General features: G+C 45.4%; 1 protein-coding gene across 1 annotated transcript; it reads left to right on the forward strand.

Annotated features, from left to right (window-relative positions):
• The first annotated feature begins 817 nt into the window (after positions 1-817).
• LOC120941374 lies at positions 818-26,848 on the forward strand. The gene is made up of 2 exons (XM_040354715.1): positions 818-1,204; positions 26,217-26,848. Exons 1-2 carry the CDS (start codon positions 818-820, stop codon positions 26,760-26,762), a joined length of 933 nt encoding a protein of 310 aa, XP_040210649.1. The 3' UTR covers positions 26,763-26,848.
• Positions 26,849-27,357: the final 509 nt, after the last annotated feature.

Here is a 27,357-nt window from a genome sequence, read left to right on the forward strand (position 1 = left end):
GAGTGAATTGGTCTCTACAAGATAAACGTCTGGACCCGAATGGCAGGTTCCTATTCCTGAAGGGGAGTATAGGAGGGGTTAAGGTGACTTTGGCTTCGCTGTACGCACCAAATATTAAACAAGACAGATTCGTGAAAGAAGTTCTCACAGAATTGACTGAATTTACAGAGGGTAAATTAATTTTGGGAGGTGATCTTAATATTACGTTAGATCCCAGAATGGATGCATCTACAGGGACCTCGTCGATACCAGGGAGGGTCAGAAGGGGGATAATAAAGAAACTACACGAGGTACAATTAGTGGATGTGTGGAGGATTCTACATGGAGATGAAAAAGACTACACTTTTTTCTCTAATCCACACCATGTATATACCCGTGTGGATATGTTTCTTGTTCCTCATTACCTGATTACCTCTGTAACGGAGACAACAATAGGGAACATAACGTGGTCAGATCATGCCCCGATTAGTTTATGTCTCTCCCTTTCTAACGAGGTATTTGCCCAGGATAGAACCTGGCGTTTAAATGAGAGTCTGCTGCAAAATTCAGAAGTCAGGGACGATGTCGCTAAGGAGATTGCAGCATACTTTCAGGTCAATGATATACCAGGGAGTAATACAGGTATGGTATGGGAGGCCCATAAGACAGTCATTCGGGGTATCCTGATAAAACATGGATCCTATCTGAAAAAAAAAGGGAAAAACAGATTAGGGACAAATTAGAGGAAATTCAAAAATTAGAACTCCAACATAAAAAAAAACAACTACCCGAGGTGGGGAGAAAGCTGGGACAATTAAGGAAGCAGATTTCAGAGATGATGCGGTTTAAAGCTAAGGCGACTATACAGAGAGGAAGGAAGGCTAATTATGAGCTGGGAGATAAATGTAGCAAATTACTCGCAGGGAAACTCAAAGAAAAGAACAGGTCGGTATATGTCCCATTGATTAAAGGGAAAGAAGGACAGCTTCTAAAAAAACCTAGAGAGATTGCCCAAGTATTTGGGGAATATTATGCGGCGTTATATAATTTACCAATAGAAGGCGATAAACAGGTAGAGATAGAGGAATACCTCTCTGGGGCAGGAATGCCTAGATTACCATCTTTAGTCCGAAAGAAGTTAGAGAGTCCAATAACTGTTGAAGAGGTTGGGGAAGTTCTAAAGAAGGTGAAGATAGGGAAATCTCCAGGTCCAGATGGATTTTCGGTAAGCTATTATAAGGAATTCTTAGGGATATTAAACGGACAGATGGCAAAGTTTTTTAACGCATTGGGAAGCTCGGCGGTATTCCCCCCGGAGGCACTTTTGGCCCACATTACTGTTATTCCTAAAGAGGGGAAGGATCCGGCTGAATGTGGCAGTTATAGACCTATCTCATTGCTAAATGCAGACCTTAAACTTTTCTCCAAAATAATAGCGTCCCGGCTTCAACCATGTATATCAGAATTAGTAGATATGGACCAGGTGGGATTTATCCCAGGAAGAGAAGCTAAAGATAACTCGATTAAAATACTTAACTTGGTGCACTATGTTGGAGAAAAAAAAATTCCCTGTGTGTTTTTAAATACCGACGCAGAAAAAGCGTTTGACAGGGTGAGCTGGCGTTTTTTGGAGGAAGTATTGAGACAGGTGGGGGTAGGTGAACAGATGATCAGATGGATAATGAGTATGTATACAGGCCCCCGAGCCTCAGTAAGGGTTAACGGAGTAATATCATCCCCGTTCAAAATTACAAACGGAACAAGACAGGGATGCCCGTTATCACCCTTGTTGTTTGCCCTTACACTAGAACCCCTATTGAACAGAATCAGATTAAACGGGGATATTCAGGGAATACAGATGGGAGATCAGACTCATAAAATTGCAGCATATGCGGACGACCTGCTCTTTTCAGTGACTAACCCTCATGTATCACTCCCTAACCTTGTAAGAGAAATTGAGAAATATGGTAGGTTATCTAACCTGAAAGTAAATAACACAAAATCGGAAGCAATGAACGTGGCAATCCCTGAACATATGGGGGATATAATAAAACAGAATTTCAAGTTCAAATGGGGGAGGGTACTAAAATATTTAGGCACATACATACCATCAGACATTAAAAATACTTATGCATTGAACTTTCCCCCATTGTACCTTGAAATAAGAAGATTGCTAGAAAAATGGAGACACGGAATGCACTCCTGGTTTGGGAGAGGAAGTATAATCAAAATGTGTATTTTGCCAAAGGTATTGTATTTGTTCCAGGCACTGCCTATCTCCATACCAATAACCTATCTTCGACAGGTGAATTCTTTGTTCATGAAATTCATATGGGCAGGGAAAAAAGCCAGAATTAAAAGAGAACTGTTGAGAATGCCTAAAAGTGCTGGAGGGATGGCAGTCCCGGATATAATAAAATACTACAGAGCATCGCATTTAACTAGGTTGGTAGACTGGTGTAGACATGGGGAGTTTAAATGCTGGGTAAACATAGAGCAGTATGTGAGCCAGATTCCTCTGGCTAGAGCACCTTGGTGTTACGCGGTTCTCCCTAGATACCTTAAGAGACACCCTATAATAGGTCCCACATTGCAAATTTCAGCGAAAATCTGTGGAGATAAGAAATATACACCTAGTAAATCGCCACTACTACCTATAATAGGTAACCCTAATTTCATTCCAGGAATGGAAAAAAATACAAAAGAAAAGTTTAAAGGAAAGAACCTCTGTCAGGTCTCAGATTTCTTGAGGTCAAATGTTTGGCCATCAATCGGGGAACTGACAGAGGAAGGAGGTAAATTTGAACTTGCACTGTGGCAGGCACTTCAGGTAAGTCATTTCCTAAGATCTTTGGGCCCGGTAACAGAATTTTGTAGGCAATTGACAACACTAGAGAGATGCTGTGATGAGGTGGAACCTCTACCGAGAGTATTATCTAAAATGTATGGGTTTCTGAACATGCCAGCTGAGGATTTTGTGATGCCAGGCATTCGGAAATGGGAAAAAGACCTGGGGAGAATTTTCACCCCAACACAGCATAAACAAATAATATACCTGGCAGTCAACTCGTCGGTATGTTCAAAAACGCAAGAAGCTAATTACAAGCTCCTTGTACAATGGTATTACACCCCAGAAAGATTATACCAATTTGATAAAGAAGTAGATGAAAGGTGTTGGAGGTGTGGTAGAGAACAAGGAACTTTGTTACATATTTTTTGGTATTGCCAAAAAATAAGACATTATTGGGAGGAGGTGAGAAGAATCTCGCAAAAATTTTCGGAAGCATTGCTTCCGGACGATCCTGCTCTTTTCCTGTTACACAGCTCAGAAGTACCGGTGCAGAAGTATAGGAAGTCGGTAGTGTGCCACATGATCAATGCGGCACGGGCAGGAGTTACATTGAGGTGGAGGGACGTTTGCCCGCCATCTATTGCAGGCTGGCTTAAAAGGATTGAGGAGGTAGGTGCAATGGAAGATTTGGTGCGTACAGCGCAGAATAGGAGGATACAGTATGAAGAAATATGGTCCGGATGGAATGTATTTATGAGATCAGAAGAAGGAAAGGGGTTAATAGAGGGAAACTAAGACTCTTAGAGAGAAAGATTTAAGGTATTGGTAGATGACTAGGAATTTAGAAGTGTATGTCCAATATCTCGGGAGAGGAGAAGGGGAGAGGAGGGGGGGGCGGGAGGGGTGGGGGGAATTTATTGTTTTTTTTTTTTTTTTTTTTGGCGAGGGGGGGGGGGGAGGGGTAGGGAGGGAGTATCAGATGAAAGGGCAATAGGAGTAAGGATGGCTTAGGGGAAATATAGTGACGGATTAAAATGTTAAAATGTGTGGAATACGTATCTATAGTTGTAACATTTTCTGTTATCTGTGGAAAAATAAAATAAAAGATGAGAAAAAAAAAAAAGATACGACGGCATTTGGCTAAGATCCGACAGGCTTACGGCTTCGTACGCCTTCGGATCTTAGGATGCAATACTTCGGCTGCCGCTGGAGTTCGCGTCGTTTTCCAGCGTCGGGCATGCAAATTAGCTTTTACGGCGATCCACGAAGGTACGCGCGTTCATTACGTCGTCGCTAGTCGTTTTTTCCCGTCGCAAAGTTAAGCCTGCTTTTTCAGGGCTTAAATTTAGACGAGCCATGTTAAAGTATGGCCGTCGTTCCCGCGTCGAATTTCAATTTTTTTTTTTGCGTAAGACGTCCGGGAAGACAAAATTACTTTACGCACGTCGCCATTCAAAACATTACGTCGAGCGACGTCATTTCGTGCAAAGCACGGCGGGAAATTTCAAAACGGAGCATGCGCAGTACGTTCGGCGCGGGAACGCGCCTAATTTAAATGGTGCCCGCCCCATTTGAATTAGGCGGGCTTGCGCCGAGCGGATTGACGTTACACCGCCGCAAGTTTACAGGTAAGTGCTTTGTGAATCAGGCACTTACGCTGTAAACTTGCGGCGGTGTAACGTAAATGGTATACGTTACGCCGCAGCGCAGGTACCTGAATCTGGCCCAATGAATTTTCGAATCTATGAATATTCTAATCTGAATTTTCGAATCTATGAGTTTACGAATTTTCTAATTTATGAATGTTCGAATCTATAAAGTTTCGAATCTATGAATTTATTATTTCAAATTTTCGAATCTATTAGTTTAAGAATTTTCAAATTTTCGAATCTATGAATTTTCGAATCTATGAAAACTCTTTTTTTTTTTTTTTTTTTTTTTTTTTATTCTCTTTATTAAATTGTTTTTCCTCATGTATAAAAACAGATTACTTTCACAATAATCCTTTTACAAAACATTTCTCATTCCCCGCATGTCATAACCTTGTGTGTTTCCCCCATTGATTTATTTAGCCTACCTCCCACCCTTACTCTCCAGTTTAATAAGCATCATATGAATAATCTAATCTATGAATTTTCGAATCTATGAATTTACAAATTTTTTAATCTATGAATTTATGAATTTTCGAATTTATGAATGTTTGAATCTGTGAATTTTTGAATCTATGAATTTGCGAATCTATGAATTTATGGATTTGCGAATCTATGAATTTTCAAATTTATGAATCTATGAATTTTAAAATTTACGAATCTATGAATTTTTTAATTTATGAATCTATGAATTTTTTAATTTATGAATCTATGAATTTTTTAATTTAGAAATATTCGGAAAAATTTATAAAAACGGGTTTTCGTTAATTCGGATATTTCGGAAATGAATGGATTTGTCAAAATTCCTTAAAAAACGAATTTAGTAGCGAAATTAATTGCACATGTCTATTGATCGGTCCCCCCTACAGACTGGATACAATTCCCAGAAGAAGGGAACGTACGGCTTTAAGTGAGCCAATAAAAGTATCACCTGAACCCCAGACCTCCTGCAGACATGGTGGGCACCTCACTGTGTGACTTTATTCTCCTCTCTATTATCACATCTTCTGACCGGAGCGGAGCCGACCGCACACAGAATCCGCACATTCCACCCCCCGGCGGCGCTCTCTGTACACACTAAAACTAGCATGCCCCTGGTGATTGTACTGCATTCACACAGCTCAGGAAGATCGCCAGTCGAGCGCTTGGAGAAGAGAACGGCATTGTGGGTAAGAGATGCGGAATACTGCAGCGTAACACAATACTGAAGGACAGCATTAGCAGTTCCATATCCAGGACTTAAAGCTGAATCCCAGACAAACAGGAGAAATGCATACACTATATTGTCAAAAGTATTGGGACGCCTGCCTTTAAACGCACATGAACTTAGAAGCTGGATGGACTATATCACTATATGATATATGACTTTATCAGTTTATGTGCAGACAAGAAGGAGAAAAATAGGAGGAGAGAGCAGAGTGACAAAGAAATAACCTTATCACTCTCCTGCTTCTCCTTTCGCTGTCCAGTCGGGGGGTAGGGTTGCCACCTCATCCCTTTAAAACTGAACACATTCCCTCCCCGGTAGCCCCCCCCCGATATAGAAGATTCCCCCCCCTCTTTACCCCCCCCTTTTTTCTTTTTTTTTTTTTTTTTTCCTCTGTCCGGGAGCAGTTCCCGGCCTTCTTCTTACCCTTACCTGTCACTTTTTTCCCCTCACGCTGTCACCCTCTATCTTCTCTACTTTCTCTCTCTCTATCTCTTGATTTAAAATGAGAAAACGCAGGGTCGACTGAGCCCAATGGGTCCTGATGCAGTCCTAACTAAGTTTCATGGGGGACGCTTCAGATGCACAGGTGCACGCCCACTGAGGTGCAGCGGGTTAGACCCCTGAGGGGCCTCAGATGTGGTCGGGCGTACAGGGCAATATTGAATATGTTTTAATGGGTTTTGCACTGTACACTGCCACCAGTCTTTTCTACTTTCCATGTATGTATAATTCAAATGTCATTGGGTCCATGTGGGCCGGTTGTTTCCCTGCTTTATATAAATAAAATAAAAAACTGAACACATTAACTTAGTTATTAGGGATGGAGAACCTTCGTTATGGGGGCTGGAGAACCTCAGCTATGGGGGATGAAAACCTCCGTTATGGGAGCTGGAGTACATCAGTTATGGGGGATGGAAACCTTAGTTATGGGGAGATGGAAACCTCAGTTATGGGGGGATGGAAGCCTCAGTTATGGGGGGATGGAAACCTCAGGTATGGGGACTGGAGGACCTCTGTTTTGGGGGCTTGTGAACCTCAGTTATTAGGGATGAAAACCTCAGTTATTAGGGACAGAGAACCTCTTCCTTTATGGGGGCTGGAGAACCTTAGTCGAGGGGGATGGCGGACCTTAGTTATTAGGGACAGAGAACCTTAGTTATGGGGGATAGAATCCTCAGTTATGGGTGATGGAGAATCTTAGTTGAGGGGGATGGAGGACCTCAGTAATTGGGGTTGGAGGACCTTGGTTATGGGAGATAGACAAACTCAGTTATGGGGGGATGGAAACCTCAGTTATTGAGGATAGAGGACCTCAGTTTTGGGAGCTTGAGAACCCCAGTTATTAGGGATGAAAACCTCAGTTATTAGGGATGAAAGCCTCAGTAATTAGGGACAGAGAACCTCTTTTATGGGGGCTGGAGAACCTCAGTTATTAGGGACAGAGAACCTCAGTTCTTATAGGGGATATAATCCTCCTTTATGGGGGCTGGAGAACCTTAGTCAAGGGGGGTGGAGGACCTCAGTTATTAGGGACATAGAACCTCAGTTATGGGGATGGAGATCCTTAGTTATTAGGGACAGAGAACCTCAGCTATGGGGGATAGAATGCTCAGTTATGGACAATGGAGAACCTTAGTTATTGGGGCTGGAGGACCTCAGTTATTGGGGTTGGAGGACCTTGGTTATGGGAGATGGAAAAACTCAGTTATGGGGGTGGAAAACTCAGTTATTAAGGATAGAGGACCTCAGTTTTGGGGGGACGGAGGACCTCAGTTATTAGGGACAGAGAACCTCAGTTATGGGGGATAGAATCCTCCTTTATGGGGGATTGAGAACCTTACTCGAGGGGAATTGAGGACCCCAGTTATTAGGGACAGAGAACCTCAGTTATGGGGGATAGAATCCTCCTTTATGGGGGATTGAGAACCTTAGTTGAGGGGGATGGAGTACCTCAGTGATTAGGGACAGAGAACCTCAGTTATTAGGGACAGAGAACCTCAGTTATGGGGGATAGAATCCTCCTTTATGGGGGATTGAGAACCTTACTTGAGGGGAATGGAGGACCTCAGTTATTAGGGACAGAGAACCTCAGTTATGGGGGATAGAATCCTCCTTTATGGGGGATTAAGAACCTTAGTAGAGGGGGATGGAGGACCTTAGTTTTTAGGGATAGAGAACCTCAGTTATGGGGGATAGAATCCTTCTTTATGGGGGCTGGAAAACCTTAGTTGAGGGGGGTGGATGACCTCAGTTATTAGGGACAGAGAACCACAGTTATGGGGGATAAAATCCTTAGTTATGGGTGATTGAGAACCTTAGTTGAGGGGGATGGAGGACCTGTTATGAGGCTGGAGAACCTAGGTTATTGAGGTTGGAGGACCTTGGTTATGGGAGATAGAGGATAGAGAACCTCAGGTATGGGGACTGGAGGATCTCAGTTTTGGGGGGATGAGAACCTCAGTTATTAGGGATTAAAACCTCAGTTATTAGGGACAGAGAACCTCAGTTACGGGGGATAGAATCCTCCTTTATGGGGGCTGGAGAACCTTAGTTGAGGGGGATAGAGGACCTCAGTTATGAGGTTGGAGAACCTGAGTTAAAGGGAATGAAAGACCTCAGTTATGGGGCCTTGAGAACTTCAGTTATGGGGAATAGAGGACCTCAGTTATGAGGGCTGGAGAACCTCAGCTATGGGGGATGGAAACCTCAGTTCTGGCAGATGGAAACCTTGGTTATTGGGGCTGGAGGACCTCAATTATTGGGGTTAGAGGCCTCGGCTATGGGAGATGGACAAACTCAGTCATGAGGGATGGAGGACATCAGTTATGAGAAATGACTACAAACATTAAAAATATTCTCCCTGTAGAAGAGAAGCCATAATCACAATATACAAATCTACTAATGATGACTGTAGTGTTTAATATAAGTTCTCTGAAGAAGACACACGGCCACACAATGAAGTTGAAAGAGAAATGGTTCAATCGTAAAGTGTATAAGTGGGTCTTTACTGTGAAAGATAGAACTCATTCCACAGTTAGGATAGATTTGGACGTGCGTCTAAAACTCTCTTTCCTCTGAAGCCGATCGGCGTTCAGATCACGCTTCAGAGGCTACTGACCGGCCGTGCGGAAGAGATGTGACTCCTCCTCACCGCCTGTTTTAACCTCATTTTTGCCGACAAACTCTCCAAAAAAAATGCTTGTATTGCATGTGGTTGTGAGAAGTTTTTTGGCGCTTCCCCATTTGCTAGCCTGTGTAGCGCTCGGCGGGTTTGCCGCCCACTGATCACTATATGCCAGGTAAACTTTGACGTGGGTGTAAAGCATCACAACTGCATCATATGAACACCTCTGTCCATTGCAGGCTAAGGGAGGGCAGTTTGTGGGCAACAAAAATGTGGCTCCAGCACAGAAGAGGGTGACATAACTAAGGCCACAACAGGACTAAGGGTGGTAGGATGAAGAGCTCTCTGAGGGGGAGGACTGTGACACCTGAAGTGTCAGGCCCCGTACACACGACAGAGTTTCTCGGCAGAATTCAGCGAGAAACTCGGTCAGAGCCGGATTCTGACGAGAAACTCTGTCGTGTGTACACTTTCGGCCCGATGGAGCCGCCGAGGAACTCGTCGAGAAAATAGAGAACATGTTCTCTATTTTCCCGTTGTTCTATGGGAGAACTCGGCCCGCCGAGCTCCTCGGCGGCTTCAGGGCTGAACTCGCCGAGGAACTCGATGTGTTTGGCACGTCGAGTTCCTTGGCCGTGTGTACGGGGCCTCACAGTCCTTCCCTTCCCTTCCCTTTTTTAGTGGCCCGGGGGTTGGGTTCCTGCATGTTCTTCAGCAGCATGCGGTCTCCTCGTAATACTAGACGTGTGGACTTGGATGAGTGAATGTTCCACTTCAGGTAAGCTAATCAAAAGCAGAGAGGATCCGTGGGGCAACACCATTCCCATGGCAGGGGCACCAAAGCATGCCCGCCTTCACATTCTCTTCTTGCAGAGGTTTTCATATAGCAGATCTATAATACAAAGAAGAAAAATGTGGTTACATCATAAGAGTTTATAGCCTAGTCCAAAGGTGGATGTAGATGTGCATTTCTGAAAAGACTCAATGGGGCTGATTTACTAAAAACAATGCGCTGCGCCGGTTCATGGCTTAATTGGCATGCCGGATGAATCCTTAACCACTTAAGACCCGGACCAAAATGCAGGTAAAAGACCAGGCCCCTTTTTGCGATTCGGCACTGCGTCGCTTTAACTGACAATTGCACGGTCGTGCGACGTGGCTCCCAAACAAAATTGGTATCCTTTTTTCCCACAAATAGAGCTTTCTTTTGGTGGTATTTGATCACCTCTGCTGTTCTTATTTTTTGCGCTATAAACAAAAATAGAGCGTCAATTTTGAAAAGAATGCAATATTTTTTACTTTTTATTATACAGTAATAAATATCCCCCAAAATTATATATATATATATATAAAAAAAAAATCCTCAGTTTAGGCCGATACGTATTCTTTTACCTATTTTTGTTAAAAAAAAAACGCAAAAAGCGCTTATCGGTTGGTTTGCGCAAAATTTATAGCGTTTACAAAATAGGGGATAGTTTTATTGCATTTTTATAATTTTTTTTTTTACTACTAATGGCGGCGATCAGCAATTTTTTTTGTGACTGACATTATGGTGGACACTTCGGACAATTTTGACAAATTTTTGGGACCATTGTCATTTTCACAGCAAAAAATGCATTTAAATTGCATTGTTTATTGTGAAAATGACAGTTGCAGTTTGGGAGTTAACCACAGGGGGCGCTGATGGGGTTATGTGTTCCCTGAAGTGTGTTTACAACTGTAGGGGGGTGTGGCTGTAGGTGTGACATCATCGATTGTGTCTCCCTATAAAAGGGATGACACGATCGATGCTGCCGCCACAGTGAAGAACGGGGAAGCCGTGTTTACACACGGCTCTCCCCGTACTTCAGCTCCGGGGACCGATCGCGGGACTCCAGCGGTGATCGGGTCCGCGAGTCCCGCAGTCCCGGGACCGCGGGACTTTTATTACCGAGGACACAGCGTTATCCGGTGACCCCGCCCCCTCTGACGGCACGGGGAAAGCCATAAGAAAGTACCCGTGTGGTACATGTGTGTCAGAGGGGGGCGGGGTCACCGAATGACGCTGCGTCCTCGGTTATAAAAGTACTGTCAGAAGAACGGGAGAGTCACACGGCGGGAACTTCAATTGGAAGTGGTTCATCCGGGGAAGAAGAAGCCATGCAAGATGCGGACGAGAAGACCGAAGGAAGGAGAAGAAGATGGAGGAAGAAGCCGGTGCAAGATGCGGACGAGAAGACCCAAGAAAAAAGCAGAGGAAGAAGAAGATGGAGGAAGAAACCTGAATAAAAGCAGAAAAGAAGTAGATGGAAGAAGCGCGGAAAGAAGACATTAATAAAGGAATTGTCAAAAACCGGCTATTGTCTTTTTTTACATTTTTTACACTTTTTTTTGGTGAAATGGTAGAGGTACAATGTACCCCATTACCATTTCACACAGGAGGGGGGTCGGAATATGGGGGTTCCCTTTGTTAGACCCCCACAACCACCGGCCAGGGTTGTGGGGATGAGGCCCTTGTCCCCATCAACATGGGGACAAGGTGCTTTGGGGGGAACCCCAAAGCATCCTCCCCATGTTGAGGGCATGTGGCCTGGTACGGCTCAGGAGGGGGCTCGCTTGTCCCCACCCCAATTCCTCTCTGGCCAGGCGGCGTGCTCGGATAAGGGCTTGGTATGGATCTTGGGTGGAACCCCCATGCTGTTTTTTCGGCGTAGGTTTTCCCCCTTACGACCCATACCAAACCTAAGGGCCTGATATGATCCTGGAGGGGAACCCACGCCATTTTCTTTTAAATTTGGAGCGGATTTCCCCTTCATGGTCAGCGTAAGCTGAAAACGATTAAAACGGCATTCACGTGCGCCGCTTCAAGCCACGCAAAGGCAGCTACGCCGCTTGATATTTACCAATATTTTGCCGGTGTAGTGAAGCGGCGTGCGTAAGTGTCCAAATTTTCCGCTCGAGCATGCGCAGTACACAAATAAACCTCCCGCAGGTTTAAATGTACTTGCCGGCACAGCGGCTCGTTTTCACAAAAATCACTTTCACTTTCAATTCGGCCCGTAAATGTTAAACAAACACATGTCACTACACTTCCCCACATCACCCCACACCCCCCCCCCCTAATAAACTCACTGCCAAACACTTTCTTTTTACATTTCTAAATGCCATGCGCCAGGTCCATAGAGGCGCACCATGCGCCCCCTCCTGGGCGCACTCGGCATTGTAGCAAATAAGGAATTGTGCTGCTTTAGCAGCACATTCCTTTAGTAAATTCCAAAACGGCTGTTGCTCCAGCCTTTGCTCCATGAATCATGGAGCAAAGGCTTGGTAAATCAGCCCCAATATCTTCATAAATCCTTACGCCTGTGCAGTGGATTGCATGTTCTCCTTCTGACGTCTTTCACCCTTTGAACACCATGAGTAAAAATCAATCAAACTCAAAAACATAAACAATCCCCATTCCAAAGACAGTTGCCTTTCACTCTCTGCACTTCAGATGTAAAAATCAATCGCACTCACGGAGATTAAAGACCCCCCTCCACAGGCTGCTGCCTCTCATCCTGTGAACTCCCAGTGTAAAAATCAATCACACTTACAGAGATTAACAAGCTCCCTTCCACAAGCTAGTGCCTCTCATTGTATGAACTCCTGGTGTAAAAATCAATCACACTTACAGAAACTAATTACCTCCCTTGCACAAACTGTTGCTCTCACTCTCTGATCTCCCGGTGTAAAATTCAATTACACTTGAATAAATGTATAATCCCCCTTTCCATGGACTGCTGCCTCTCACTCTCTGAACTCCCAGTGTAAAAAATCAATCACACTTGAATAAATGTATAATCCCCCTTTCACAGAATGATGCCTTTCACTCTCTGTACTCATGGTGTAAAAATAAATCACACTTAAAAAAAAATAGTCCCCCTTCCATAGACTACTGTATTTTACTCTCTGAACTCCCAGTGTGAAAATCAATCACACTTATAGAAACAAATTGTCTCTCTTTCACAGACTGCTGTCTCTCACTCTCTGAACTCCCGGTGTAAAAATCAATCACACATACAGAAACTATTTGCCTCCCTTGCACAAACTGTTGCTTCTCACTCTCTGAACTCCCAGTTTAAGAATCAATCCCACTTAAAAAATAATAGTCCCCCTTCCGCAGATTGCTGCCTCTTACTCTTCTGAACTCCTAGTGTGAAAATCAATCACACTTATAGAAACAAATTGTCCCTCTTCCACAGACTGCTGCCTCTCACTCTCTGTACTCCTGGTGTAAAAGTCAATCACACTTACAGGAACTCTTTGCCTCCCTTTCACAGACTGTTGCTTCTCACTCTCTGAACTCCATGTGTAAAAATCAATCACACTTATAGAAACAAATTGTCCCTCTTCCACAGACTGCTGCCTCTCACTCTCTGTACTCCTGGTGTAAAAATCAATCACACTTATAGAAACAAATTGTCCCCCTTTCACAGACTGTTGCTTCTCACTCTCTGAACTCCCAGTGTAAAAGTCAATCACACTTAAAAAAAATAATAGTCCCCCTTCCACAGATTGCTGCTCCTTACTTTCTGAACTCCCAGTGTGAAAATCAATCACACTTATAGAAACACATTGTCCCTCTTTCACAGACTGCTGCCTCTCACTCTCTGTACTCCTGGTGTAAAAATCAATCACACGTATAGAAATTGGGATTTTATGTGATGACCAGCACAAAGTGACACATGATTGTGAAGTGAAAGGAAAATGATAAATGGTTTTCACATTTTTTACAAATAAATATGTGAAATGTGTGTGTGGGGGGGGTACATTTGTATTCACCCCCCTTTACTCTGATAACTAAAATCTACTGGATCCAATTGCCTTCAACAGTCACCTAATTAGTAAATAGAGTCCACCTGTGTGCCATTTAATCTCAGTATAAATACAGTTGTTCTGTGAAGCCTTCAGAGGTTTGTTAGAGAACCTTAGTGAACAAACAGCATCATGAAGGCCAGGGAACACACCAGACAGGTCAGGGATAAAGTTGTGGAGAAGTATAAAGCAGGGTCAGGTTATATAATAAAATCTCCCAAGCTTTGAAGATCTCACGGAGCTTCTGTTCAATCCATCATCGGAAAATGGAAAGAGTATGGCGCAACCGCAAACCTACCAAGACATGGCCGTCCACCTAAACTGACCGGGCCGGGCAAGGAGAGCATTCATCAGAGAAGCAGCCAAGAGGCCCCATGGTAACTCTGGAGGAGCTGCATAGATCCACAGCTCAGGGGGGAGAATCTGTCCACAGGACAACTATTAGTGGTCTCTCCACAAATCTGCCCTTTATGGAAGAGTGACAAGAAGAAAGACATTGGAGAAAGAAAGACATAGGAAGTCCTGTTTGCAGTTTGTGAGAAGCCATGTGGTGGAGGGGACACAGCAAACATGTGGAAGAAGGTGCTCTGGTCACATGACACCAAAATTAGAACTTTTTGGCCTAAAAGCAAAACGCTGTGTGGGGAAAACTAACACTGCAGATCATCCTGAACACACCATCCCCACCGTGAAACATGGTGGTGGCAGCATCATGTGGTGGGGATGCTTTTCTTCAGCAGGGACAGGGAACCTGGTCAGAGTTGATGGGAAGATGGATGGAGACAAATACAGGACAGGATCTGATTGAAGTTACGTATTGCAGAAAAAAGCTGCGTTTTTTAATCCTTCAAAACTTTATTGACAAAATGTAAAGTGGAGTTCTGCCCTACGGAGGACTCACCCTGCATTGCTGGTAGAGAATATTACACCATTTGCATCAATTTTCATGGCAAAGCAAAGAGTTAATCTCGATCTCACTCCCCCTCCCCCTCCCCCCTTGTGTGTTCTGGAATCCAATTCTCTATCTCCCAACATTAAACCATCTTGTTTTACAGAAGGGGCCTGCAGCACTTAGCTGATACGCAGATTTGATGAAGTCCCTTTAATGTCTGGTTTTATGGAGATATTTTTCGGCAGAAAAAAAGCGGACCCCGGCTAATTTCCCCGTGATTTGAGCGTCGCAGCAGACAGATGGCCGCCTCGTCTACAAATGAAGCCTTTTGATCCCTAATCACGATAAAACTCAGCTAATGTAACTGCCGATCAGACGCCATTTAGCTTAAAAGAGGATTGCGGGCAGCGCATCAAACGCACATTAAAATCTGCTTTGCTAAAAAGCCGCCGTTGACTTATCCGGCCTCGGGAATGGCAGGAAAAAATAAATCCTCTCTGATTTTTTTTTTTTTTTTTTAAAGCGCGCAAGCATTAAGATGCAATTAGGCCACACTGCACCAAGCCAAGTGGGGGGAGGGGTGGCTCTGAGATAATTAATCTTAGCTTTCTAATTAAGGGCATCTAAATGATTCGAAAATTGCAGAACGATAATCGATAAGGTGACGGCTCAGTGCTGTTGTTGATTGCAATAAGCCGAAGCTGTTCTGTCTGAGGCTAATACTTCACGCGGATGGTAATTTTCTGGGTTTAATCGAGAAGGAACACACATTTTCTTTCAACATTAATCATAAATAGAGCTGGAGTCTCGTTAAAATGTATCTAAAGCTTTCCCTTTTTTTTTGCATTGAGTGCTTTTGAAGATTGTTTAGGTGGTTGAGGAGCACCGTGCTTCAATGGGATGCCTTAGAGACTCCAGCCGGTTGAAGTATCCAACAGTATCTTGAGTAGGCCTTTGTTTGCCCAACTTGTGGAAGGTCCTCAGGATAGGTTCCACCAAGCATGTGTGGAACCTATCCTGAGGACCTTCCACAAGTTGGGCAACCAATAGCCTACTCAAGGTCTAGCACAGGGTTTCTCAACTAGGGTTATATAGAACGATAATCGATAAGGTGACGGCTCAGTGCTGTTGTTGATTGCAGAAAGCCAAAGCTGCTCTGTCTGAGGCTAATACTTTACACGGATGGTAATTTTCTGGGTTTAATCGAGAAGAAACAGTTTTTTTCAACATTGATTATAAACCCGAAGTCTCGTTAAAATGTATCTAAAGTAAAAAGCTTGGCTTTTCCCGTTTTTTGCATTACGTGCTTGTGAAGATTATTTAGGTGGGTGAGGTGCACCGTGCTTCAATGGAAGCCGAAGCTGTTCTGTCTGAGGCTAATACTTCACGCGGATGGTAATTTTCTGGGTTTAATCGAGAAGGAACACACATTTTCTTTCAACATTAATCATAAAATAGAGCTGAAGTCTCGTTAAAATGTATCTAAAGCCAAAAGATTGGCTTTCCCTTTTTTTTTGCATTGAGTGCTTGTGAAGATTGTTTAGGTGGGTGAGGAGCACCGTGCTTCAATGGGATGTCTTAGAGACTCCAGCTGGTTGAAGTATCTAACAGTATCTTGAGTAGGCCTTTGTTTGCCCAACTTGTGGAAGGTCCTCAGGATAGGTTCCACCAATGATGTGTGGAACCTATCCTGAGGACCTTCCACAAGTTGGGCCATCAAAGGCCTACTTAAGGTCTAGCACAGGGTTTCTCAACCAGGATTATATCAAATGATAATCGATAAGGTGACGGCTCAGTGCTGTTGTTGATTGCAGAAAGCCGAAGCTGCTCTGTCTCAGGCTAATACTTTACGTGGATGGTAATTTTCTGAGTTTAATCGAGAAGGAACACACATTTTCTTTCAACATTATTCATAAAGCTAAAGTCTCCTTAAAATGTATTTAAGGTCAAAAGGTTGACTTTTCCATTTTTTTTGCATTGCGTGCTTGTGAAGTTTGGTTAGGTGGGTGAGGAGCACCGTGCTTCAATGGGATGTCTTAGAGACTCCAGCCGGTTGAAGTATCTAACAGTATCTTGAGTAGGCCTTTGTTTGCCCAACTCGTGGAAGGTCCTCAGGATAGGTTCCACCAAGCATGTGTGGAACCTATTATGAGAACCTTCTACGAGTTGGGCAACTAATGGCCTACTCAAGGTCTAGCGCAGGGTTTCTCGGCCAGGGTTATATAGAATGATAGAACGATAATCGATAAGGTGACGGCTCAGTGCTGTTGTTGATTGCAGAAAGCCAAAGCTGCTCTGTCTGAGGCTAATACTTTAAGCGGATGGTAATTTTCTGGGTTTAATCGAGAAGAAACAGTTTTCTTTCAACATTAATTATAAACCCGAAGTCTCGTTAAAATGTATCTAAAGCCAAAAGCTAGGCTTTCTCGTTTTTTTGCATTACGTGCTTGTGAAGATTATTTAGGTATGTGAGGAGCACCGTGCTTCAATGGGATGTCTTAGAGACTCCAGCCGGTTGAAATATCTAACAGTATCTTGAGTAGGCCTTTGTTTGCCCAACTCGTGGAAGGTCCTCAGGATAGGTTCCACCAAGGATGTGTGGAACCTATCCTGAGGACCTTCCACAAGTTGGGCCACCAAAGGCCTACTTAAGGTCTAGCACAGGGTTTCTCAACCAGGATTATATCAAATGATAATCAATAAGGTGCCGGCTCAGTGCTGTTGTTGATTGCAGAAAGCCGAAGCTGTTCTGTCTGAGGCTAATACTTTACGTGGATGGTCATTTTCTGGGTTTAATCGAGAAGGAACACACATTTTCTTTCAACATTATTCATAAAGCTGAAGTCTCCTTAAAATGTATTTAAGGTCAAAAGGTTGGCTTTTCCAGTTTTTTTGCATTGAGTGCTTGTGAAGTTTGGTTAGGTGGATGAGGAGCACCGTGCTTCAATGGAATGTCTTAGAGACTCAAGCCGGTTGAAGTATCTAACAGTATTTTGAGTAGGCCTTTGTTTGCCCAACTCATGGAAGGTCCTCAGGATAGGTTCCACCAAGCATGTGTGGAACCTATCCTGAGGACCTTCCATGAGTTGGGCAAACAAAGGCCTACTCAAGGTCCAGCGTAGGGTTTCTCGACCAGGGTTATATAGAACGATAGAACGATTATCGATAAGGCGACGGCTCAGTGCTGTTGTTGATTGGAGAAAGCCAAACCTGCTCTGTCTGAGGATAATACTTTACGCAGATGGTCATTTTCTAGGGTGTAATCGAGAAGGAACACATTAATCATAAAGCCCGAAGTCTTGTATCTAAGGCCAAAAGATTGGCTTTTCCTGTTTTTTGCATTGAGTGCTTGTGAAGATTGTTTAGGTGGATGAGGAGCACCGTGCTTCAATGGAATGTCTTAGAGACTCCAGCCGGTTGAAGTATCTAACAGTATCTTCACATGCTTAGAGGAACCTATCCTGAGGACCTTCCACAAGTTGGGCCACCAAAGGCCTTCTCAAGGTCTAGCACAGGGTTTCTCAACCAGGATTATATCAAACGATAATCGATAAGGTGCCGGCTCAGTGCTGTTGTTGATTTCAGAAAGCCGAAGCTGTTCTGTCTGAGGCTAATACTTTACGCGGATGGTAATTTTCTGGGTTTAATCGAAAAGGAACACACATTTTCTTTCAACATTAATAATAAAGCCGAAGTCTCGTTAAAATGTATTTATGATATACACTGATTTGGGTTATTTTCACCAACGAAATGGAGCAGAATAAATTTTGGCGTAAATTTATGAAGAAAGATTATTTATTTGCAAAATGTTATAACAGAAACAAAAAAAAATGTGGTTTTTTTTTTCAAAATGTTCAGTCTTTTTCATTTATTTAGCAAAAAAACAAACAAACACCAGTGGTGATTAAATACCACCAAAAGAAAGCTCTATTTGTGTGAACAAAATTATAAAAACCAATTTGGGTACAGTCAGGGCTGGTGCAAGGATTTTTGACACCCTAGGTGAAACCTAATTTTGCCGCCCCCCCTTGGCTCCCCCCCTTGACTCCACCTCATTTTCCCTGCCAATGTAAACCCCACCTTTTTAATAAAGCGCCCATCAAATGCAGCCTCACCAGCACCCATCAAATGCAGCCTCACCAGCGCCCATCAAATGCAGCCTCACCAGCGCCCATCAATGCAGCCTCGGCAGCGCCCATCAAATGCAGCCTACCAGTGCCCATCAATGAATGTTTGCATGCTTCCATTTATTCGGGAGTCGGGACACCGACACAGTCCTTCTAAAACTATGTGCGAACGGAGCGGCAACTTCCTGCTTGCTGCAGAGAGAAGAGATTAGGAACCCCAGTGGCTGGGCGCCCTAGGCAGCAGGGCGCCCTAGGTGGCTGCTTAGTTTGCCCTGGGTACAGTGTACCATGACCGCGCAATTGTCTTTCAAAGTGTGACAGCGCTGAAAGCTGAAATTTTAACTTGGGCGGGAAGGGGGTGAAAGTGCCGGTATTGAGGGGGTTAAAGCTGGACTCTCAAACTTTTTTTAAATGAATTTGGATAGAGCGAAAAAAGGTTAGAAAGGAACGTTATTGGGTTTGGAATGGTCAACAAGATAGGAGGTGGGTGGAAATCTTCCAGCCTAGGACACAGGTAGCAATATAAATGTCTTCATCCCTTCCGATATAAAACCTTAAAAGAAAAAGGGGTTTCCTAAATGAAAAAGGATTTAAAAGATTATTACCAAATGATCCCAAATGGCTCCACCCCCCGGAGCTAGGCAAGGGACTCCTTGCCCTAAATCTATGATATCATATGACTCTCGTCTAGTAATCATAACACGAGGCTTTTCAATCTCCATCTCATCCGTCCAGTTAATGTTATTGCCTCGTCGTCTAGAAGAGCGGCGAGAGTCCATTGAGAAGAAGCGCGTGGAGAAACAGCCTCACTGAAATGTACGAAGCTGATGTACATGGTGATAGAAGATGATTTGTGAGCGGCCATAACAGTTTTACAATGCAGCTCTCTAAATATATTCCTTAATCTTACAGCATTCGCTCGTTTGGCATCTCAACAAGGTGACAGCTGTGGCCAAAATGTCTGCACTGTGCCGCCGTACCGTGTGTGTGTGAAAGATTGATCGCTGTTCGTTTTTTGTAAGAAAGCAAAATCCGCGATCTAAAAATAATACTTGGAACAAAACTTTGTGGAGTCTTCATTGTTTTTGTCATCCGAAGATCTTCATATGACTTTGAAGGGTCTGTGGACCCCAAGATTCAACTGTCTAGCTCCTAAGATCTGCAATGACTTGTTCTTGGCTGTCGTGGGTAGCAGCCAACAACCCCTTACTCAATGTTCTTGGAGGACAGGCACTTGACTCAGGCGCCTCGTACACACGACCGGGTTTCTCGGCAAAAACCAGCAAGAAAACTGTTTCTTGCCGGGATTCCCGTTCGTGTGTACGAGGCATTCAGGTTTCTCGTCTGGAAATCTGGCCAGAATCACGACGAGAAAAAAAAGAGAACCTGCTCTCTTTTTTCTCGTCGAGATTCTCGTTTGCCTGTTTCCAGACGAGAAACCCGAGAGTGTGTATACTTACCTGTCGCCATGGAAACCCGCGCATGCTCGAAATGACTTTGACGCATGCGTGGTAGCTTCCACGGCATAGGTAGGGTGAAGCAAGATGGCGGAGACAGCATCGAATGTGACGAGCGCATGCACGAGCACCGCAGTTCTCTTAAAAGGAAAGAACGCGGTGACGTCATTGCGTATGTCGTCATACGCGATGACGTCACGCATTCTTTCCTTTCAAGAGAACCGCAGTTCTTTTGAAATGAAAGTCAGTACACTCAGGCGGCAAGAGTTTCTTGCCAAGAATCTCGTCAGGGAAAACAACGTTTTTTTTTCTGACGAGATTCTTGTCGTGTGTATGAGGCCTCAGACCCTGCAATAGGACCCTACTCTCTCTACCTTCCCAATTACACTCACTACCAGGATATCACTCCCTCCAACATGACCCTCCATAAGGTAGAGAATACTCCTACTGTAGCCTAACGTTCTCTTTTCTTTTCTGATTACATTTATCGTGAGGATATCACATCCTCAAATATGACCCCCCATAACGTAGAGAATTCTCCTCGTCTGACGTTCTCTCTTCTTCTCTGATTACATTCACCATGAGGATATCATGTCCTCCAACATGACCCTTCATAACGTACAAAATACATTGCTCCTAACCCTTTCTAATTACAATTACCACCCAGATATTACCCCCTCTAACATGACCCTCCAGAAGGGAGAAATTGCTCTGTTCCTGACCTTCTGATAACACTCCCCATGGGGATATCCAGGGCAGCTATCATAAATGTTGGTGCCCCTTACACAGCTTTAGGTCTGGGCCCCCTTGTGCCTGACCACCAAAATTTCCCAGGGCCTGCCCACTGGCAGACCCATTGAATCCGCCCACTGGCCATCTCTTAGAGTCCTTCAGTGCACCCACTTTTATTTTAACACTCTTACATCCTAATATATCTTCCATCCTATCTATTCCATACTATGACCTCCTCCTCCAGTCCCATCTCCTCTATACCACGTCCTCCTCCTCACATCCTATCTCTTTCCTCCCAGGTCCTCTTTCTTCTCTAGTCCCATTTCCTCCTCCAGTCCCATCTCATTCATCCCATGTCCTCATCCTCCTCTAGTCCCATCTCCTTCTCCTCCAGTCCCATCTCCTCAATACTATGTCCTCCTTCTTCAGTCCTATCTCCTTCATCCCATGTCCTCCTCTAGTCCAATCTCCTCCTCCAGTCCCATCTCCTTCATCCCATGTCCTCATCCTCCTCTAATCCCATCTCCTTCTCCTCCATACTATGTCCTCCATCTTCAGTCCTATCTCCTTCATCCCATGTCCTCCTCCTCCTCTAGTTCCATCTCCTCCTCCAGTCCCATCTCCTCTATACCACGCCCTCCTCACATCCTATCTCTTTCATCCCAGGTGCTCCTTCTTCTTCTCTAGTCCCATTTCCTCCTCCAGTCTCATCTCATTCACCCCATGTCCTCATCCTCCTCTAGTTCCATCCCTTCCTCCTCCAGTCCCATCTCTTCAATACTATGTCCTCCTTCTTCAGTCCTACGTCCTTCATCCCATGCCCTCCTCCGCCTCTAGTCCTATCTCCTCCTCCAGTCCCATCTTCTTCATACCACATCCTTCTCCTCACGTCCTATCTCTTTCATCCCAGGTCCTCCTCCTCCTCCAGTCCCATCTCCTCCATCTTCAATCCCATCTCCTTCATATCATGTCCTCCTCTTCCTCTAGTCCCATCTCCTGCTTCTCCAATCCCATCTCCTCCATTCCACGTCCTCCTCCTTCTATCTGATCTCCTATATCCCATGTCCTCCTTCTCCAATCCATCATCTCCATCCAACGTTCTCCTCCTCTTCTATTCCCATCTCCTCCATCCCATGTCCTCCTCTAATTCCATCTTATCCTCCTCCAGTCCCATCTCCTCCTCTTCCAATCTATCTTTTGCATCCTGTGTTTCTCCTCCTCCAATCCCATATACTTCATCTCACCTCCTCCTCTTCCTCAAATTCCATCTCCTCCATCCCATGTCCTCCTCCTCCTTCAATCCATCTCCTCCATTCCATGTCCTCCTCCTCCTTCAATCCATCTCCTCCATCCCATGTCCTCCTCCTCCTTCAATCCATCTCCTCCATCCCATGTCCTCCTTCTCTTTCAATCCATCTCCTCCATCCCATGTCCTCCTCCTCCAACCCATCACCTCTATCCCACGTTCTCCTCCTCCAGTCCCATCTCCTCCATTCCATGTCTTCCTCCTCCTTCAATCCATCTCCTCCATCCCACATCCTCCTCCAGTCCCATCTCCTTCATCCCATGTTCTTCTCCTTCTTCATCCCATGTCCTCCTCTAGTCCCATCTCCCCGATCCCATGTCCTCCTCTTCCAATCTCATCTTCCTCATCCCATGTCTACCTCATGCTCATTCACAACGGTGTTTTTTTGTTTTGTTTTTATGTGGCTGGAGCAGTGTGCAGGTAGCCTATGTTATGCTATGGGGACACAGCAACTGTGTGAACAGCCACAGGTCATAATTTGACAGGTGTGTGGATGCAGGTGTATGGCCCTGTGACAGACCCTGATACTCAAGAAGAGAACATCCATCGTATAAGCTTCCCTTGCCCAGTAACCCAACGATCCGAATGGACACAGGGTTACTTACACATAAGAGGGGCCTGGGGAGCTGAAAGGGAGTTTCCTGACCTCTCTAAGGTAAGCTGGGTTCTGTGGGGTAGAAGAGGTCAGAGGCTGTTGAGGGGATGACAGGAGGACAGAGGCTGCAGAGGGGACGACAGGAGGTCAGAGGCTGCGGAGGGGACGACAGGAGGTTAGAGGCTACAGAGGGGATGATAGAAGAGGTCAGAGGCTGTGGAGGGGATGATAGGAGGACAGAGTTTGCGGAGGGGATGACAGGAGAGGTCAGAGGCTGCGGAGGGGACAACTGGAGAGGTCAGAGGCTGCGGAGGGGACGTAGGAAGAGGTGCACACCACCAGGCAAGACCTGACTGAATGCTACTGCTTTTTTTTTTAAATGGCGCTGCTCTGCGCCACGTGTCACTGCGCATACGCCCACCTTTCTGAAAATTGCCGAGTGTGTACCGGATTTCCCGAGCACAGCTAGCTTCGGAACAGCACTGGCGCCTGCGCAGTTGCATGTCGGCACTGCCCTCGCAGCGGCCCCAGAGGCAGCCGGCCCACCGAGAAATTTCACGGTATCCCAGTAGGACAGTGTGCCCCACTTGGGTCGCTATGGCGGTAGTTCTACCCCTGCTCCTGACCTTCTCTATACGGTAGTAAATATTCTGCTCCTGACCTTCTCTCTGCCTTTCTGATTATGTTCAATACTTAGATATCACACCCTTCAAGCATGGAATGGCCTCCTTATGCCAAGCAGCCCGGCCTCATCTGAGCTCTCGGAGGGCCTCTGTGTAGTTTAATGTACATTTAGCCCTGGGAAAGTCTCACTCAAGATGGGAAGTTCTTTCTTGTATTCTGTATGTTTTTCTGATGTTCATTTATTTCCTCTACATATCTCTCTGCTGCCTCGAAGGCTTTCCAGACACCTTCCGAAATTGGAACGCAGGAGTTGCAGACAAGTGTAACAACAGCGCCACCACCTGGTACAGAATGGATTTAAACACAAAAAACTACAAAAAAATGATTCCTGCTGTTGAGATTCTGGAATTCAGTCCTCATTCTGTGCCAGGTGATGGCGCTGTTGCCGTGCTTTTTCTGAAGCTCCTGCGGGCAGCTTGGGGCTTAAATGTTTCAACTTGCAATACAATGGGTGTCATAGATAAAGTCTTAATGGTGCCTGGAGATACACTTTAATACCAAAAGTATTGGGACGCCTGCCTTTACACGCACATGAATATTAATGGCATCCCAGTCTTTGCCCTGCGCCCCCGCAAATTTGCTCTGCTGCCCTTGATTCACGGAGCAGAAGCTCCGTGAATTGCGCGGGCGCGCAGAGCACGCAATTTAAATGATCCCGTAGGGTGCGGGAATCATTTAAATTAGGCGCGTTCCCACGCCGATCGTAGCGCGCATGCTCCGTCGGGAAACTTTCCCGACGTGCATTGCGGCAAATGACGTCGCAAGGACGTCATTTGCTTCAAAGTGAACGTGAATGGCGTCCAGCGCCATTCACGATTCACTTACGCAAAGTACGTAAAATTTGAATTTTGCGACGCGGGAACGAAGGGTATACATAACATGGGCTGCCCCTGCTAATAGCAGGGGAAAACCGCCGTACGTAAACTACATAAATTGCGTACGCAGGGCTCGCGCAACGTTGTGAATCGGTGTTAGTATGCAATTTGCATACTATACACTGAGCACAACGTGAACGCCACCTAGCGTCCACCGCAAGAATGCAGCCTAAGATATGCAGGCATAAGAGCCTTATGCCGCGCAGATCTTAGGCTGCAGTCGGCGTAACGAGGTTCCTGAATCAGGAGCACTCGTTACGCCGGGGCAAGTAAGCAATTGCGCTGTGTAACTTATGGTTACACAGGCGCAATTGCTTCTTGAATCTGGCCCCTAGTCTGTAGGGTTCAATATTGAGTTGGCCCCGCCCTTTGCAGCTATAACAGCTTCACCTCTTCTGGGGAAGGCCGCCCACAAGGTTTAGGAGTGTAGCCTCGTACACACGCTCGGTTTTCTCGGCAAGAAAACTGCTGGCAGAGCTTTCTTGCCGAGTAAACCGAGCGTGTGTACGAGGCTTTCAGGTTTCTCGTCAAGAAAACTGCCTAAAATCGAGAAAAATAGAGAACCTGCTCTCTATTTTCTCGTTGTGATTCTCGGCAGTGTTTTCCTGCCGAGAAACCAGAGAGTGTGTATACTTACCTGTCGCTGTGGAAACCCTTGCATGCTCGAAATGACTTTGACCCATGCGCGGTAGTTTCTTAGGCATAGGTAGGGTGCAGCAAGATGAAGGCAACGGCATCGAATGTGACGTCACCGCGTTTTTGCCTTTCAAAAGAATTGCGGTTCTTTTGAAAGGAGTGTCTGTACACCAGGGATGGACTGGCCATAGGGACTACAGGGAGTTTCCCGGTGGGCCGATGGCTCAGTGGGCCGTTTTTTAAAACAGAGATGCTGCTTGAAGGACTTTTTTTAACGCCCTGGCAGTGCCCTCAGGCTTTCACACCGGGACTGCAGCGGAAGCGTTTTTCAGTCGTTTTACAGGCGCCCAAAAGCGCCCAAAAAATGCCTCAGTGTAAAAAGAGGTCCTACACTCACCCCCTCTCTTTTACACTCACTCTCTTTTTCTTACACTCACCCCCCTCTCTCACCCACCCCCCTCTCTCTCTCTCTCTCTCTCTCATTCCCCTCTCTCTCACCCTCTCATGATATACAATAATGGATGTAGGGGCCTTTTGGTGGGCGTGATTTTTCAGGGGGGTGGGGGCAGCATTTTATTGAATTAAAGTGGGCCGGTCTGTATGAAGTCCAGGGCCAAATTTTTGTCCCAGTCCAGCCCTGCTGTACACTCGGGCGGCAAGAGATTCTTGCCAAGAATCTTGTCAGGAAAAACCATTTTTTTTTCCTGACTCGATTCTGATCCGTGTGTACAGGGCTTCAGTCTATGGGAATGTTTGACCATTCCTCCAGAAGAGCATTTGTGAGGTCAGGCACTGATGTTGGACGAGAAGTCCTGGCTGGGCCCTATTCAAGGTCGTTTTTCAACTAACAGCGGGAAGTAACACCACCCGACAGCTAATAGTGCCCCTTGTGGTATCGGAGGATGGGAAAGTAGCTGAAAAGCCCATCATCGGTTATAATGTCATTGAAGAACTCTTCATGGAGACAGCTGCCAAATTCCTCAGAAAATAAAGATCCTACGGTTGGATTCCTTTGCCGGGCCGGAAGCTGCAGCCTCTCCATCTCATGAAGACCACTCAACTTACCCTTTGAAATCCGGGCCAAAAGTGGTCAGGAGCAAGGCTCAGACTTATTTTCCATTCAATCTTCTGCCGGTGGACTGCCAGCTACACATCTAATCTTTCCTCTTCGAAGTAGAAAAGTGCACGGCGGCCCTGGTGTGCTCAGACTGGAGCAAGCTGATGCACACGCCACAGCTTTGGAGGGTGGCGGACTTCATGAGGCTCTAGGCCGTCCTTTTCAGCATGAATAAGGTGCTTATGTCATTGAAGGAGTTCCAATAGTGTAAGGAGAGGATCCACCAGCACCTAATATCCCATGGCGCCAGCCTGCATGTCCTTCGAGCCAGTTTCGATTTAGGAGATCCGAGGGATAAGTGGGCAGACTTTCTCCTCCAGTTCCTAGACAGCGTTTACTGCGGGGAGCTCCAGGAACTGGACTGGGCATGTTTTGAGACGCTCAATTTCTACCCTCCAGTTGGCATAGCTCAGGCCAAGACCGACTTGTTCAACGGCTTTCAGACTCTTTTGGAACGGCTCATCCGCAGCTCGCCGAAGCTAAGCCACATGAAACTACCTTTCGATTGGTCCGAACACTCGGTGTCTCTTCTTAGAAACTTTCAACATCTCAACACGCTGGAACTCAACTACTTCTGGGTCTTCAAGATCAAGCCAGAAACCATGCAGGAACTCATAAGATTGCTCTTGAAAACTGAAGACTTTGGTCTTACAAGTTCTGGTCCCGGAGAAGGAATTGGAAGTCTCTTACCCCATAGAATCCAAGTCCTTGGAGGTTTTAGACGTTTCTCAGAGCCGTGGGCTGGTGTTTAACCACTTGGATTTACCATCTTTGAAAGAACTGAGGATTAAGAAAAGGATGAATGGGACTGTCATGGACCTTGGAATGCGGAAGTGTTCCTCCTTGAAATCTGTTACACAGTGGGGGGTCTTCGGCCCTGTCTTAAAGCGGAGGTTCACCCTAAAACTTTTTTTGTTTTATGTACCATCCCATCCAGCATACTTGCTTCAGCCATAGTATGTTTTTTTTTTTGCCGCTGTATTTACCGTTTAATCGCTCAGTTTCGTTTCAGACTCCGGCGGGGAAATAGGCGTTCCTATGAAGAGGGGAACATGATTGACGTCCGGCTATGGCGCGTCACGCGTTCTGAAAATAGCCGAAATAGGACTCGGATATATACATCGCCTGCGCATTCAGCTCCTAGTCTGTGCGCAAGCGCCGTATAGCGCCGTGAAGAGCCGAGTCCTACTCCGGCTATTTTCAGAACGCGTGACGCGCCATAGCCGGACGTCAATCATGTTCCCCTCCTCATAGGAACGCCTACTCCCCGCTGGAGTCTGAAACGAAACTGAGCGATTAAACGGTAAATACAGCGGCGGAAAAAAAAAGTATGCTGGATGGGATGTT

Source organism: Rana temporaria, chromosome 5 (assembly GCF_905171775.1).
Source record: "Rana temporaria chromosome 5, aRanTem1.1, whole genome shotgun sequence".
Taxonomy (NCBI): Eukaryota; Metazoa; Chordata; class Amphibia; order Anura; family Ranidae; genus Rana; species Rana temporaria.

What these genes read in the sequence shown, in the direction of transcription:
- LOC120941374 (XM_040354715.1), top strand. Translation starts at nt 818, where the DNA reads ATGCGGTTTAAAGCTAAGGCGACTATACAGAGAGGAAGGAAGGCTAAT. An exon ending in CAGGTCCAGATGGATTTTCG is followed by an intron (nt 1,205 to 26,216) that starts GTAAGCTATTAT and finishes GAGTTCCAATAG; the next exon opens with TGTAAGGAGAGGATCCACCA.